At 41.1% G+C, this 16,787-nt stretch overlaps 1 protein-coding gene across 1 annotated transcript in view; it reads right to left on the reverse strand.

The window, feature by feature from the left end:
• Positions 1–2,341: 2,341 nt before the first annotated feature.
• Positions 2,342–16,787, reverse strand: part of LOC102887294 (zinc finger protein 709) — a 16,793-nt gene continuing 2,347 nt past the window's right edge. Inside the window, exons 2-4 of the mRNA XM_006904081.3 lie at positions 6,957–7,083; positions 5,739–5,919; positions 2,342–5,332 (exon numbers count right to left, since the gene is read on the reverse strand). Coding sequence (XP_006904143.2) covers positions 3,349–5,332; positions 5,739–5,919; positions 6,957–7,083 — 2,292 coding nt within the window. The 3' untranslated portion in view covers positions 2,342–3,348. The remainder of the gene's footprint in view (positions 5,333–5,738; positions 5,920–6,956; positions 7,084–16,787) is intronic.

A 16,787-nucleotide genomic window follows, 5' to 3' on the forward strand; every position in this document is an offset into this window, starting at 1 on the left:
AAGAATACACACACACACACACACACACACAAAAAAACAAATAAACTCACAGCCTCTGGCCGGGAAACAATTTGGGAGGCTTGCCTGAGAAGCGATACCTGTGGCTGGTAAGTCTCAGCTGTGATTCTCTCCCGAAAAGCGGCCAGGGCTGTATTGAATCAGAAACTAGGGAGGGTCATTATCCAACAGGTGCTAGGCACATGGCTCCTTTGGAGTAAGGACATATCTTTGGACTTCACTCCACCATTGGGGGAGTCTGCATGCACAGCAAGATCCCCTCCCTGATGCCCGGTGTCCTTTCCCTGGGACAGTGTCATGAGCATGTCACGGATAGTGGTTCTGTCCCGACTAATTTGTGCTTCTGTGTCTTTGTGATCAGCTGTCCCAGTTGGGGATCAGGAAAGGTGACTGATCCAGAAGATGCTGAGTTGACAAGAAACCAATGGAACCTAGGATCCTTCTGATAAACTGTGGACTTTGGGCTTCTTTTACCTCCCGGAAGGGGTAGGAGGGGCTCTTTCTGTGACCCTCACCCCCAGCGGGGTTACTTCCTGATCAGCCTGGCTGTGAGGGACACCCAGCAGCACTATCAGACAAAGGCCCAGTGACAGAGGGAGCAGGCTGCAACTAGAAGGTGTCAGAGAGACAAGCATGCACTGTTTTAAAAAAAACAAAATGTTATCAGCTTGTATCTCAGTCTACTTTTAAAAGAAATGGTAAATGATCTGTCATTCCCTGTCCTGTAATCTGCCTAGAAAACAAATATTCTATGTTGTATGAGTCACTGTTTACTCAAGAAGACGGAGTCTTTTTTATTAAAAGAATTAAATGTTTTTACAACTATAATTTTAAGTACATGCTACATTTCATGAGATGCACTGTCAAATAAAAGTGACATGAAACTTTCGGGTATATTTGCATAAAGTTTCTTAAAATGTGCTATGTCCTGCTACCAGTCATAATTCTAAAATGGATGTTACAAAAATAAAGTTTCCACCTCAACTGCATTATAATGACCTGTCATCAGACTTTTAACCACTATCATTTCTGATTTTCCTCATTTGCAGATAGTTGTTTTACTCCAAGGCTTAAACAAAATATGTTCCTGCAGAAGTGCTCATCTTTGAGGAGATTGGTGGAGGCGTTGACAAGTACAGGTTTCTGATGATTAGGAGCTATTTGCCTTCATGTGGTGAAACAGAGAGTCCTCATCATTTGGGGGGGTGAGTAAACAAATTTAATGATTATAAAGGGTATTCTCGTAGAAGGAAATGCGTTTTCCAATTGACATATACTTGCTTTACACCTCCCGGTTTTGATTTGATGGGAGACAGCTTTAGGAATCATTTCTTCTCACTCTGCACACCCCTCATGGACCCCGCCTTTATTCCAGATAATCAGAAACCACTGAAGCAGCAGAAGACAACAGCGAGGAGCTGACTGGTGGTCACTAGGCCAGTACTTCTGGCAGGCTAGAGGTAACATCCTCACCTCTGGGATGGTTCAGCTCCTGAGTGCTCAGGTGGAATGACTCCCAGGCTTCTCCTCCGTAAATCCAGACTCAGGGCTGGCAGAACGGACCTCAGAGCTGTCTTCACAGCAGAGGGAGTGACTGATCACCTCGTCTCAGACCAATCAGCTACCAGCAGGACCCAAATCTCTAACTCACAGTGTCCTGACCTCTCCCTATAGGATCTGCAGCTGACAAGCCAATTAGGGGCTGGGCTTTCATCCTCCAGCTCCTGTCCTCCAGTTTGGCCTATTCAGTATTAAACCTTCTTTTGTCCACTGCAATCTCCTGCTGGTGCACTTGATTTTGCTGCCCTGAAAAGTGAGACAAATTCAAGTATTGGGGTTTGGTAAGACAAGAGTAGAACAATAATAAACTTTCCAAGTGTTGCGGCAAGGCTCCCTGAACAGCTTAACAGTGTGGCCTGGGGTAGCGGTCCCAGAGATATCTTGATCTTGCCAATATCAGTAAAAGAAACCCAGTACACTGATGATGTCATGTCAATGTGTAAAGGCTTGTCTCTGCCATTGGACACTGCAGTCATTGATGGAACACCTGGAATGGAGAAGATGGGCTGTGAACCAACATAAAATTCAAATCTCGTGAGACTGTCTGCTCTAAAATCTTTCCACAATTACTAACTTCTGCAAAGAACACATCTGCGGCTGTCGCTCACAACAAATGTGAGAGATATGTCTTTCAGCTATAAAGCCTGAAATGGAGGCTAGAAATCAAGTCGGAATTCTCTAGTATCTGCAGCAGTGGACCAGAACAATAACTTCAACTATATACGTCTCATGTAAGATTCACATATTAGAAATGTAACAAAAGTGAGAATGAAACAAACTTTTATCTAAAAGTACATCAACTTCCACATAAAAACATAAACAAACAAAAGCCCACTTATCAGAGTCCATAAGACACTATAGTAGAAATGAGGCAAGTTTCATGTAATTGAACAGTTACATATGTCCTTGGTAGGACATACTGAAACATAATGAATGTAGTAGAGATGGAAAAAGACATGAAAAATACATATATACAGAGTTTAGATCAGCAATATGAGCTAAAAATACAGGAGATCTCTATTAACAATGAGGCACTTACAAAGGCAAATTTTATTTGTGACATTTTTCTGTCTTGCTGAGTTTCCATGTACAGAAATAAGTAAAATGCTGAAGGGTAGCCCACATTCTTTCCAGTTATAAAGTATTTCTCCAGTGTGGTCGCTCACATTGATCATAAGATTTTAAGGGAGAAAAGGCTCTTCCACAGTACTTATATTCAGAATTGCATCATCAAATGATCTCGCAGAGATGTGGAAAACCTGAAGGCTTTCCCTCAATGCTGACATTTATAGGATTTCAGTGTATATTCTCACATTTGCCTGAAGGCAGTCTCACTGCATGAATGCTTTTTCACAATGCTCACATTCATAGGCTTTCCTTCCAGTATGTGCACTTGCATGTTTAAAGAGAATTGACATATGGTTAAAGGCTTTCCCATAGTGCTCACATATATTAGGTTTCTCTCAAATATGTGTTTTAGCATGTAGAGGGTGGAATTATGCATGAAGACTTTCTCACGCCCCTTATATACAAATCATTTCTCCACAGTGTGTATTTTTACATGTGACTTCAGGGAGACTCGATGCCTGTAAGCTTTTCCACACTGCTCACATTTGTAGGGTTTATCTCCTGAGTGTGTTCTCACATACTTTTTTAAGAAAAAGATAGACAAAAACCGTTCCCACACTCTATATATTTATGAGGTCTAAACCCCTTGTGGGATCTAACATGTCCTTGTAAAGAGGAAAATTTCAGAAAACCTTCCCTCCACTAAGTACATATATTTGGTTTCTCTCCAGCGTGTATTTTCTTTTCATGTAACTTAAGAGATGCTCGACGACTGTAAGCTTTCCTACACTGCTCACATTTGTAGGGTTTATCTCCTGAGTGCGTTATCACATGCCTTCGTAAAGTGGAGGATAGACAAAAACCTTTCCCACACTCCTTACATTTATAGGGTCTCTCCCCTGTGTGCGTTCTCATATGACCTCGTAAAGAGGACAAAGAAGAAAAGACTTTCCCACACTCCTTGCATTTACAGAATTTCTCCCCAGTGTGTATTCTTACGTGTGACTGAAGAGAGAATCGCTGAGTGAAGGTTTCCCCACACTGCTCACATTCATAGGGTTTCTTTCCAGTATGTAAAATTGCATGTCTTCGAAGGGTGGACTGATGGCGGAAGGCTTTCCCACACTCCTTACATTCATAGGGTTTGTCCATGGTGTGTATTCTCACATGTGACTGAAGGGAGTATCTCTGATAAAAAGCTTTCCCACACCATTCACATTCATAGGGTTTCTTCCCAGTATGTGCACTTACATGTTTATAGAGAATCGATTTACGATTAAAGGCTTTCCCACAATGCTCACATACATAAGGTTTCTCTCCAGAATGTGCTTTGGCATGTGCATGAAGGGTGGAATTATGCATAAAGGCTTTCCCACACTCCTTACATTCATATGGTTTCTCCCCAGTGTGTCTTTGTACATGTGACTTAAGGGAGACTCGATGACTATAAGCTTTCCCACACTGATCACATTTGTAGGGTTTCTCCCCAGTGTGCAGTCTCACATGTGTCTGTAGGTAGTGTTGTCCCCCAAAGGCTTTCCCACACTGTTCACATTCATAGGGTTTCTCCCCAGTATGTGTTCTCACATGTATCTGAAGGTAGCGTCGCCACAAAAAGGCTTTCCCACACTGTTCACATTCATAGGGTTTCTCCCCAGTGTGTGTTCTCACATGTATCTGAAGGTAGCGTCGCCACAAAAAGGTTTTTCCACACTGTTCGCATTCATAGGGTTTCTTTCCAGTATGTGCTACTGCATGTGTATGGAGGGTAGAATAATGCCTGAAGGCTTTTCCACACTCCTTACATACATAGTGTTTCTCCCCAGTGTGTATTTTCTTTTCATGTGATTTAAGGTAGTATGGATGACTGAAAGCTTTCCCACACTGCTCACATTTGTAGGGTTTATCTTGGGAGTGTGTACTCACATGCCTTCGTAAAGAGGAGGATACATTAAAACCTTTCCCACACTCCTTACATTTATAGGGTCTCTCCCCTGTGTGCGTTCTCAAATGACATCGTAAAGTGGATAAAGTAGAAAAACCTTTCCCACACTCCTTACATACATAGGGCTTCTCTCCAGTGTGTATTCTCGCATGTGACCGAAGCCATTCTCGCTGCCTGAAGGCTTTCCCACACTGGTCACATTCATAGGGTTTCTTTCCAGTATGTGAAGTTACATGTCTCCAAAGGGAAGCATAATGGTGGAAGACTTTGCCACACTCCTTACATTCATAGGGTTTGTCCATAGTGTGTATTCTCACATGATATTGAAGGTAATATCTCTGACGGAAGGCTTTCCCACACTGCTCACATTTGTAAGGTCTCTCGCCAGTGTGGATTCTAACATGGACGCGAAGTTGGGATGGACAAGAATAGGATTTTCCACATTCCTTACACACATACGGTTTGTCTTCCATGCGGGTGATCACACGTGCTCTCAGGGATGAAGGAAACTTCAAGACTTTGCCATGTTCCTCACATGAATTAGGTGTGCATCCCGTTTGAGATATATCCCAATTCTGAAAAAATGAACACTGCACAGGGACTTTACCAGATATGGTACTTTCACAAGCATTAACTCTGGTCTCATGTTTCTCATGCGAGGGATGATCTGTAGCTGTATTCAAGGTGTCTCCAAATTGACTACATTTACTAGTTTCACAGAGGTCCTCCAATAAATAACTTCTGTTAAAAATATGAAATACAGAATTACAGGTTAATAATCATAAGTGATTTCCTAATGACTGATGGATAATGTAAATGATTATTTTGACTACATATTTGCCTTGTCCAATAAATGGGTATGTTTGTGGAAACCTCTGAATTGTGACATCCTGGAAAAATCATAGTGCTCCTGCTGGGGGCACAAAGAGGGACAAAAGAAACAAGGTTTCTTACATACGATGTTTCCTCATCATTATTTCCAACTGAATTCTGAACAGAAGCTCAGTATCAACAAGTAAATGTTGTCTTGAGAAAATTCTCTGGGTACACAATTGTTTAGCAAAATTTACATACATTTGAAAAGTTGTTTAAACTTAGTTTAACACTTTGGAGATATTCTCCTTGCTCCTGTGGGAGTGCCACTCACCTACACGGCGTCGCCTGGGTTAGAGGCTGATCTCCATTGTCATTAAGTGACTGGTTTTCACCCCAAACTGACCAAGAATCATTTCTTGTAAATCTTACTGTTTTCTCTTTATTGGCTATGTTATTTTCCAAAGTTTTCCTCTGAGAAAATGAGCCAAAGGTTTTAACTTCAGTGTAACAACCTGCAAATATCAATGAATAACTTAATTTCATGGAAATAGAATGGTGGAAAAAGGAAAACAACCTCTCTGTATTTATATGCTGATCCAAAATGTAAACAAATTTGATTAAGATGAAATGACACTCGAGCAAAAACAACCAAAAGAACTGAGGACATTCTGTGTTTGGGACTGTGGCAAAAATGGGTTAAATGAGTCAAAATGGCAACCTGTTTACTAAGAAATACTTTTAAAAACACGCAGACCGATATTCAGATAAATATAATTGAAAATGCTGAGTAGAAAAAAACTGGCCCATGCCCAAAACATCTCGTCACAAGAGGAGATACAGAGTCTTTCCAAGTCATTTAAAATATATGAAAAGTCCAACAAAAAAAGACAGGTACGTGACAAATGTTACTTTTTGAAAACATGAGTAGTAACGTTTTTAACAAACTTTTGCAAATACCATTCTGTTATCTAGAAAATGTTGTTTCTCTGGGATGTTTCCTTCATGGTGTCACAGACACCACAGGATCTAGATGAAGCATTACACACGGTCCCCAGCTCCCACTGGAACATCAAATGGTACATAACTACTGACCTGCTCCTTCAAAAAGCTGATTATAGGAGAATGGAGGGCAATGAACATTTAATGAAGATAATAAGACACTATGACTTTCAAAACCAGTGACGTTGGGTAAGTGTGAGTTTAAATGCAGCAAGATTATCATGTCAAATATGAATTAACCACAATGTAACATTCTGAAAGGCAAAACTATAAAGCTGCTCTTGAGAACCCAAAGTGAGACTGAGTGATGCTCACACGTAAAATGAGGGACCTCAGCCTTGATTGATGGAATAAACAAACAGATTAATATATGAAACTATTTACATGAAAAAGCCATTTGATTCTAGGTACAATCCATGATGTCTTGAACTACAGCTGTCTTTTCTTCAACATATTTTCATTCATTTACCCCAAGAATAAATAAACGCTGTAAAATATTTCTTATAATGTTTTCTCTAAAATCTAAGCCAAGGGAAGAAGCTGACCTTACCCACGAAGGCCAGGTTCCGGCAGGTCTCCAGCATCACATCTCGGTAGAGCCTCCTCTGAGTATGATCCAGCAAAGCCCACTCTTCCCGTGTGAAGTTCACAGCCACGTCGGCAAAGACCACCACATCCTGAAATATCCCACATATTCTGATTCAACAAGACACTTCTTCATCAATATATATAAGAAAAAGGAAAAGGGTGACAAGGACCAGGACTCAATTCCTAGGACACTTGAGCTCATATTCACATGGAAAATGACAATAAACAAGTAAACCAAATGCTGTATACTCAGAGATGGTAAAGCATGGAAATCTGAATAATAGTGTGAAAACAACAACTGATATACACTTGTCCACGCATTATGATAAAAAAGGTTCTACTGCAAACAGATGGGGTCTGGGATAAAATAGTGACAAAAATACAGAATCACCATCCAGAAAACAAAAATAGATACTTGGCTTGCTCAAAGTTTGCTTCTTTTCCAACTCCAAACCTGGAACCAGAATGTCAAGATGTGAACACGCAGACATCTAGGCAGCTTCGTCAAAACAACTCTTGCCTTGGGAGTCATCAGCCTCAAGGAGCCTAGTCTAGTCCCCTCATATCCAACAGAGGCAGAGAGCCCACCCCTCCCAGGAAGAGGTGGACACTGTGGGAATTGACAGAGACCAGGGCCAAAGCCTGGCACACCTGCAGGTAAAAGATATGCCTGATACTGGAAGAATCTATCGAACTAACAGGGTGTCTCATACAAACAACCTAATCCACAAAAACCCTCCAAACCACTCACGCTTTCAACAGCAGTCAAACCCAAGGGGCCTTCCCTAAGTCTGACCTTCGGAGACTCACAAGTTTGCACAATACATGCTAAATTCCCCTGATGCTCTGGATGATGCCAAACCACATGCATTCTGTTCACTAACCGCTCCCTTGTCCCTTCTGCCATGAAGATACCCCGTCTTGGTGTGCAGTGACTCTCTAGCACCTTGGTATAATGAGCTGTGTTCCTGAGCCTTCCTGTGCCCCTTGTGACCATGCAAATGGCTACCATCCCCTCAAGGCACACAGGACAAGGGTATGCTTGTACTCTCCCAAAAAGCACTCAGGGGGCATCCCTCCAAATCTCCAGAGTCAGCTTCCAAGGAGAAGATGAGGCCCACGAACCGTATCTCTAAAAGGAAAACCCTCTGCATATTGGGAAGGGTACACACGAACAATGCTTTGAGACCATGAGTTTCTTGGTTCTGATATGAAAATGTAAGACTTCTGTGGAAAATGTCAAGGATGGACTCTTCTCCGCCAGTGGTGGAATCCCACTGTGGGGTTGTGACCCACATCTCCCGTGCTGTGACCAGTCAGTGCACCCATGGAGAGCCTCATGAATGTCAGTGTTTCCATGAACAATGGACCTATTTCTTGGTGAATCAATGACACTGGAGAGTAAAGTCCATCTGACAATGATTGGAACTGCATGGGTACAAGCTTCCTCTCTGCAAAGATGGTACAGGTATCATTACAAACCATGTGCTCTCTCCATATCTTCTCTCCAATCCCTGAGATGTGTGTCCCTTGCACAGCACCTGAGGCCCAGATCCATGGAAAACACAACATCTGCACCATGCACAGGGCCAGAGAAGCATCTCTGAAGGTCACCTGACAGAGAGAAACCGAGCTTTGTCCCCTGGGGGCAAAGCAACAGAACCGTAAACCAGTTGATGAAAAGAGAATAGCACTATCCATTTTTCACCAGTGAAACAATACAAGGAACCATCACCGGGCAGTAGCATTATCAGTCAATTCCCATCCACCAGGGGAACAAACACCCTGTGGATATCAGCAAGGTTACCAGCAACAAGGAGAAAGACAGACATGGTCCTATTCTGGTATTGGCTTTCCATTAAAAAACTCTATGAGATGTTTGAAAACAAATATTTAAAAACAGCATTTCCAGAAATTAGCAGAGTTTATTCAAAGCCCTTATGCCTAACTAAAGCTGTCTCCTACCTCACTTCCACCATGTCGAAGAGCCCACCTCACCTAGGAGACCGCTTGTCCCAGCTATCCACAGACAACTAGGGAAGATGTACATCAGCTTCCCCTCCCACATTTCTGAACTGCAGAAGCATGACTCCTGGTGTCTGGCTGGCGACCACTGTCAGTCAGGATTCAGTATTAGGATAAATAAGTCATTTTTATTTTAAAAAGATGATAGCCACATAAAAGTTAATACTTTCAAAAGGTATATTTATTTAGTCCTATTACCCCAGAACACATGTGAAAATTTTAGCAATTACAAGTATAACTTCTTCCTTGGAACGGATTAATATGTCCCCTCAATTAATGAAATATAAAACAAAAAAAGTCAGTTTGTATATAACATTTTTGAAAAATCTGAATAATAATAGTTTCCTAAGAAACAACGAATAAAAGTCCATTTGAAAAAAGTGCACATGGTTTGAAACAATTTAAAAATCAAAGAAACACTTGGTAATCACACCAAAAAACTGAAGATAATTAAACATACTGGGTTTATCCATTAGAGAGCATTCAGCTATAAGAGAAAACTTCCACAAAGTGCCAAATATATTCATAAAGGCTTTTTTCAAACATAGAAGTATCTGGAAACAAGAAATGAAGGGTCAGTGTGGCCTCTAAATAAAGCAATCTGGGAAGTAAGTTTCCTGCATTTTGTTCAGCACTAAATGTGTTGGGATGGAGGCAGGAAACATATCTCCCAAAAGAGGAACAATAAAAATCATGTAATTAAGAGAGACATAGGAGATGAAGTGGATGACAGATTGAGAGATTGCTAGATCAGAGAGCTGGAAAAAGTGGACTGATGACCATCGAAGAGCTACAGGAAAATGCAAGGATCTGTGTAAACTTGAAAACCAAAGAAAGCCCATGATGGCGGTGGCCCAAGAATAGTCTGTGCAGTGTGCTACCTATAAAGAAACTAACAGCAACCATAAGTTTGGTGGGGGCTGTCACAGACGGGCAGAGCCAGGACTCAGAAGACTGTGCTGTCAGGCCCACTAGGTTCCCATGCATAGATGTCTCCTGACAGTACAAAGAACTGACTCATGGCTTCTTCAGCTCTGCCTTCCAAACCTCACGCAATTTCCTCTTCTCGTGACCGTTACCTCAGAACCATAACCAGGAGGACAATGGGATACAGTTTCCCACCTCACCCAAGCTGACAACACAATTCAGTGGAACCTTCTGGACATCAGCTTTCATCATCACACCACAAAGTCTTTCTTCATAACTCCCTGTATTGTGCCCAATATACAACCAAAATCAAGGACATTGAGCAGAAATCAAATTATGAACATAATAAGAGGAGATCTGGACATAATTATTAACATCTGTGATGAACACATTGTGGGATTCACTAACAAATGTGAAAGACACACTTTTCAATAATAAACTCTGAAGGGGAGGGTAGCTATCATGTCACAAAATTCCAGTATTTGCAGCAGTGGGCAAGAACAGAGATTCAATAAAGGTCTCATATCATGATCATACAGTAGGAACATGATAACTTGTAAGACTAAAAATTTTTTTCATCTAAAATTATATCCAGTTTCACATAAAAAACCCACTTATTACCCTTGGATCCAAAACACATTTTAATGGAAATGAGGCATGTTTTATACAACTGTATAAATACTTAAAGTCAGAGATAATATATATGTAGTACAGACAACGAGATGTAGAGAAGTATGCATCATATCAAGTTTTCATGTCAGCAACATGAACCAAAATTAAAACACTGGAAATCGCTATTAAGAATGAGCTATTTACAAAGATAAAACCATACTTATAATAATTAAGAGATTTCAGTCTTGCTCTGAGTTTTTAGTAGAAAACAAGTGAACTGCTACATCCGAAGATTTTTCCAATTCTTTCCATCCATACAGCTTCTCTCCAGTGTGCATACTCACATTTATAACAAGGTTCTAAGGGAGAATGAAGATGTCTCACAGTCCTTGTGCTCAGAGTTTCTGTTCATCATGTGTCCTCAAATGTGCTTGCAGGGATTCAAGATACTGGAAGGCCTTGCCACATTGCTGACATTCATAGGTAGTCTTTTCACTGTGCATTCTCACGTGTTTTCGCAGAGATGTGGGATACCTGAAGGCTTTCCCACAGTGCTGACATTCAAAGGGTCTCTCCCCACTGTACGTCCTTGCATGTATTCGAAGGGATGAAAGAAAACTATAGGCTATCCCGCACTCCTTACATTCATAGGGCTTCACTCTGCTGTGCACTCTCATGTGACCTTGAAAATACTGAAGCTGCCTAAAAGCTTTCCCAAATTCCTTACATTCATAGGATTTCTCCCCACTGTATGTTCACACGTTTTTGAAGGTAAGAGTGACTAATGAAGGCTTTCCCACATTGCGGACGATCATAGGGCTTCTCCATACTCTTCACAGAGATGGGGTTCATGTCCAGTGGGAGAGCCGGGCTGGTTCTTCAAGAAGAAATGATCTGGGCAGATGTTTCCACACTTGCTGCATCCAGAGGGTTTACCTGCAGTTAGATATCTACCGGCACAGGAAGATGTGTGATCTGAGTCAGGGTATCTCCACACTGATGACCTTCATTATGGTCACAGGGTCTCTGCACAAAACGACGGCTGATCAAATGGGAAGCACACTGTTAGGGACTAATGTCCATAAGTGCTGTCATTAATGATTATTCATGGTGGTAATGACCCCTTTGACTACGTGTTTGCCATTTTCAATGCATGCGTATGTTTCTGGCTCTGTTTACAATGTTACGTTGTGGAACGGCATCAATGCTCTGGCTGAGCTCACGCAGAACCACGACTGTTTCTTACGTTCAGGGTTTTCTGACCATTGTTTCCAACTGAATTGTTTCAGACGCACAATATATACATCATTTATGAAAATGTTGTCTTATAAACGTTCTGAGTGCACTACTGATGAGCTAGGTTTACATTTTTTCTTAAATTTCAAGTTAGTGTACCACTCTGCTGAGGTCCCCCTGCCCTGTGGAGATGCTGCTCACCTCCAAGGCCTGATCTGCAAACGTTATGTAACATCCAGGGTTCTTCAAACACAAACCAGAAATCTTTTCCTGTGAATCTTACAATTTTCTCTTCACTGGATATTTCCTTCACCAAAATTTTCCTCTGAGAACATGATCCACTGGTTTTGTGCATGAAATAATCTGCAACATTCAGTACCACATTTAGTTTCTTAGGATCAAGAAGATGAGAGAAAGTAAATAGACCACATGTGGATTTTTTTTTTTTATCACGTACTTATCCCAAAATACAGACAAATTTAATAAGACGGACTGAACATCTGAGCCAAGAAAAACTCATAGAACTTCGGCTCTTTGAGACTTTGGCAATAATAGGAAAAAACTGTCAAAATGGCATCCTGGTCACTATGAAATAGTTTAATGTTTAAATGAATGTTATCAGAAAGTCAAAGTAGAAGTGAAACAGGCAAAATACACATGTCCAAATGCTCCCCGTACAAGAACTACAGAAAGTCTTTCCAAGTGGTTTAGGATGGATGAGAAGTCCAACACGGAACCAAAGAAATGACAAATGTCACCCTTCTCACACACACATTGAGTCATCTTTCTAATGGACATGTACAAATATCATTCCCTTCTCTAGAACCTGTTGTTCCCAAAGGTTGTTTCTCTCCTGGCGTTCACAGACACAGGTCCCATGGCCCAGCTGCCATTGGGACCTCAGATAGTGTATGGCCCCTGCCCTGCTCCTGCACAAAATCTCATCATGGAGAGGATGGAGGGCAACAAATATTGCACAAGATGGGCCAACACTATGCTCTTCAGGCCAGTGACGCTGGGTAAGCGTGGAATAAATTGCAGCAAGATCACAATGTCAAATGTATATTAACCCCAGTGTAACTGTTTCAGTGGTGACAATCATGAGGTTGCTCTGTCTCCTGCACAGCAAACTGGAGACAAATTGACACTTACAAAATTAGGGAGCATCAGACTTTTGATCAAAATGAATAAATACTTAGATTAATATATGAAACTTTGTTTTCATGGAAAAGCCATTTGACTATAGATAGGTAGGTTCCATGAACACTGGAATAATGTCTTTTTTCCAACATATTTCCATTTCTTTGCCCCAATTAGAACTATCAATTGTTGAGAAGAAGCCGTTCTTACCCACGGAGGCCAGGCTCCAGCAGGTCTCCAGCATCACATCTTGGTAGAGCCTCCTCTGAGAATAATCTAGCAAAGCCCACTCTTTCTGGGTAAAGTTCACTGCCACATCAATAAAGACCACTATGTCCTGAAAAATCGCATATATTATGTTTCAACAAGACACCACTTCACCAGTGTGTACGGGATGAAGGGGGAGGCTCAATTTCTAGAACTCCTAGAGCGTACATTCTTGTGGATAATGAAAATGAACAAGCAAATCAAATGCAGTATGCTCGATGGAAGGAAGTGCTCGGAACCTTAAAGCAAGGTGTGACAAAAACGAATATAAATTTATCCACGCGTAATTAAAAAGAATGATTTTACTAAGATATAGCCTATTTTGAAGTAAGGTAAAAGGTAAAAAAATGAAACTATCATTCAGATAACACGGTAATGGAGACTGGACTTGCTCAAAACTTACTTCCTTGTCAGCTCCAAGACCTGGAACGAGAATGTCAAAATGTCACGAACACTGAGATGTCAGGAGAAGCCTCATCTGAACAACTCTCACCTTGGGATTCATCAGCATCGAATAGCCTGGTCTAGTTCTCTCATATCCGAAATAGACAGAGATCCGACACCTCCTGGGGTGAAGTGGACGCTAAGGGAACAGACACAGAGCAGAACCTAAGGTCTGGCATACCTGCTGGTACTGAAGTGCCTGATTCTGGAAGAATCTATCAAGGCAACAGGGTCTCTCATACAAACAACCAAGAGCCTGGAATTAGAGAAAATGGCCCATGAAGAATCCCTGAAGGATCTAATGGTAATGGAGTCAAAGGAAACTTTAACAGAGAGGAAAAAAAAAAACACAGAATGCATATTTTAGAACAATATGGCATGACCTTACACCAATGAAATATAGAGCAAACAATCAGGGGGAAAAAAATTGAGATTTTAAAAGAATATGTTCTCAAAATCTCAAAAAAGAAAATAGTCTCAACTACATCAGCTACAGAAAATAAAAAAAAAAGGGAACAAGATAAAGATACATAATGTAATTAGTAATGGGCATGGAATGTGAGTAGACATTTCTCCAAAGACAAAATACAAATGGCCAATGACTGCACCAAAGATGCTAGATATTAGTTATCGGGAAACTACAGCTGATACTTGTTCTCACCACGAGAACAGCTGTGGAGACAGACAGACCGGAACTGGCCAAGATGTGAGGAAGGTGGGGCCCTCACACGCAGCTGATAAGAAGGAAAGTGGAGAAGCCACTTCGGAAGACAGCCTGGCAGGTCCTCAAACTCATGAGCATGCAACCACATAACACAGCAATTCCACTCCTAAGTAACTACGTACCCAGGAAAAGCAAAAACAAATATCAACATAAAACTAGTGCAGTCATGTGCCAAATAACGCTTCAGTCAAGGACGGACCGCATGTATGGAAGTAGTCCCACAAGATCTGAAAAAATCCTACCACGGTCATCGTAGCGTTGTAGCATAAGGCATTACCCACGCATTCGTGGTGGTGCCGGCATAAACGAGCCTCCTGTGCCGCCAGTCAGATCAAAGTGTAGCACAGATAATAATGTACACGCCACTGGATGATGATAATAAACAACTATGTCACCGCTTTATGTATTTACTATTGTGAGGAAATTTTCCCAAGGTGCCAAGAGACCGAAGAAAGAGGCTGACGACTCCAGCAGTAAAAGAGGAGCCTCCAGGGGAACTTACAGAAAGAAGCGGAGGCTTCTCTGCAGCAAGATGGCATCTCTGCAGCAAAAAGGGGCTGTGGGTGTGGGATATACAGCGAAGGGGCACGTGCCAACGCAGGTGGCTTGTAGCTATGTGGCATGTGCTTCTTAAAGAGCTGTGTAACCCAAAGCAGCAAAGAACTTAATCAGCCCACCTGTCTATACGAGAACGTTTCTTTCAGGTGATGGGGGCCCATCCTCCAAAAGTAACTGTCATCCAGCGGGCTCCATAAGACGGCATTGGTCATGTTAAGTAATTGGCATCATTTTGCCTAATGACTACACTATATTTTTATCATTATTTTAAACTTTTTCTACTTATAAAAAAAAGTGAGGTGTAAAACAGGACTCCGTGTTACGCTAGCAGCAGCCTCCGACACCTCGTGTTTACCGTGTCTCTTGACTGCAGCATCTTCTCTTGTGCTTGCCTGAATCTCGCGTTGTTTGGAACAGTAACCCGCTGTGCAAGCTTGTAGCCAGCGAGCAGTAAGCTGTACCACACAGTCTAGGGCTGCACTAGGCAATGCCATCTAGGCATGGATCACCTAGACGAAAGCACCTAAGGGTGCCTGTCTAAAAATGTATCCATCCTTAAGCGGCACATGACTGTATAAACATATTCACAGCAGCATGAATCATAATAACCAAAACATAAAAACAACTCAAAAGTCCATTAACTGAATCTGATCATCGAAACAGGATAGTCACATGGAACAGTATGTGGCAACAAGAGAAAAGAAGCAGCGATCGACGGCGCAAACTCAATGACTGTGCAGAGCATGAAATCATTTGCGTGAGACGTACAGAAGTAGTAAATCTATAGAAACAGGAAGTAGATGAATAAATTGCCAGGACCCAGGCATGTGGAGGCGGGGTAGATGCAGGGTGACTACCAGTAGATGCAAGTTTTCTTCTGGGGTGATAAAAACATTTCAAAATTACAACATAGAAATGTTTACACAATTCTGTATACATACCAGATACCATTGAATTTGATACTTTAAATAGGAAAACTTTATGTTATGTAAATTATATCTCAATTAAAGTGGTCTTTAAAAATTTCAGACAAACTAAAAATATATTCTTCTTAAACTAATAACATTTTTATTTAAATGCAAAAGAATATGAGCAAATAAAAGAAAGTGTAAAAAAGGAACAAAATTTCAGATGATTCAGACATTAAGCACATTGAGGAGATATTACAAAACATTCGTGGAAGAGATTTTTTAGATTGGATGTAATCAGATAAATGTATAGACATCAGTACACAGTAGCTGAGAAGATGCAAATGAACAGATTTGAGAATGTCATGGTCACTACATACACAAAAGCAGTCAAATACCCGCATACTCTAAACACAAGTCTCAAACAATTCTTTGGCCAGATAACAAATACTCAAAAGTCAGTGGCATCTAATTATAAAAAAAAAATCGCAGAGTATTACCAAGACCAGAAAGGAACAATTCCAAAAATATTCAAAGGAAAAAAATTCATAAATATAAAGGCAAAAGGCTTTTTAAATGGAAATCCAACACATAAATGTATATGTAAAAAAACATAAGTCACAACCACATTCATTTAATTCCTGAAAAGATGGATTAAATATTGATTGTTCAATGAGGATAATTTATTTCATTATTGGAAAAAACACACCCAACCCACAGACTTCCAATCCACAAATACTGAGGACACGCCTGTCTCCTATTACTCTTCATTCATGACAATACAACTAAAAGACAAGGCGGGAACACGCACAATCACAAAGAAATTGGTGTCCACGTAAAACCCAGACCAACTTCCTACTTCGCAGCAAAACATTGCAACTGTGCCCTCTGAGGGCAGGAACAGGAAGGCGAGGACCGGCGCGGATACAGCCCACGCCTGTGAAGGCCCGGA

Source organism: Pteropus alecto, unplaced genomic scaffold (assembly GCF_000325575.1).
Source record: "Pteropus alecto unplaced genomic scaffold, ASM32557v1 scaffold30, whole genome shotgun sequence".
NCBI classification, from domain to species: Eukaryota; Metazoa; Chordata; class Mammalia; order Chiroptera; family Pteropodidae; genus Pteropus; species Pteropus alecto.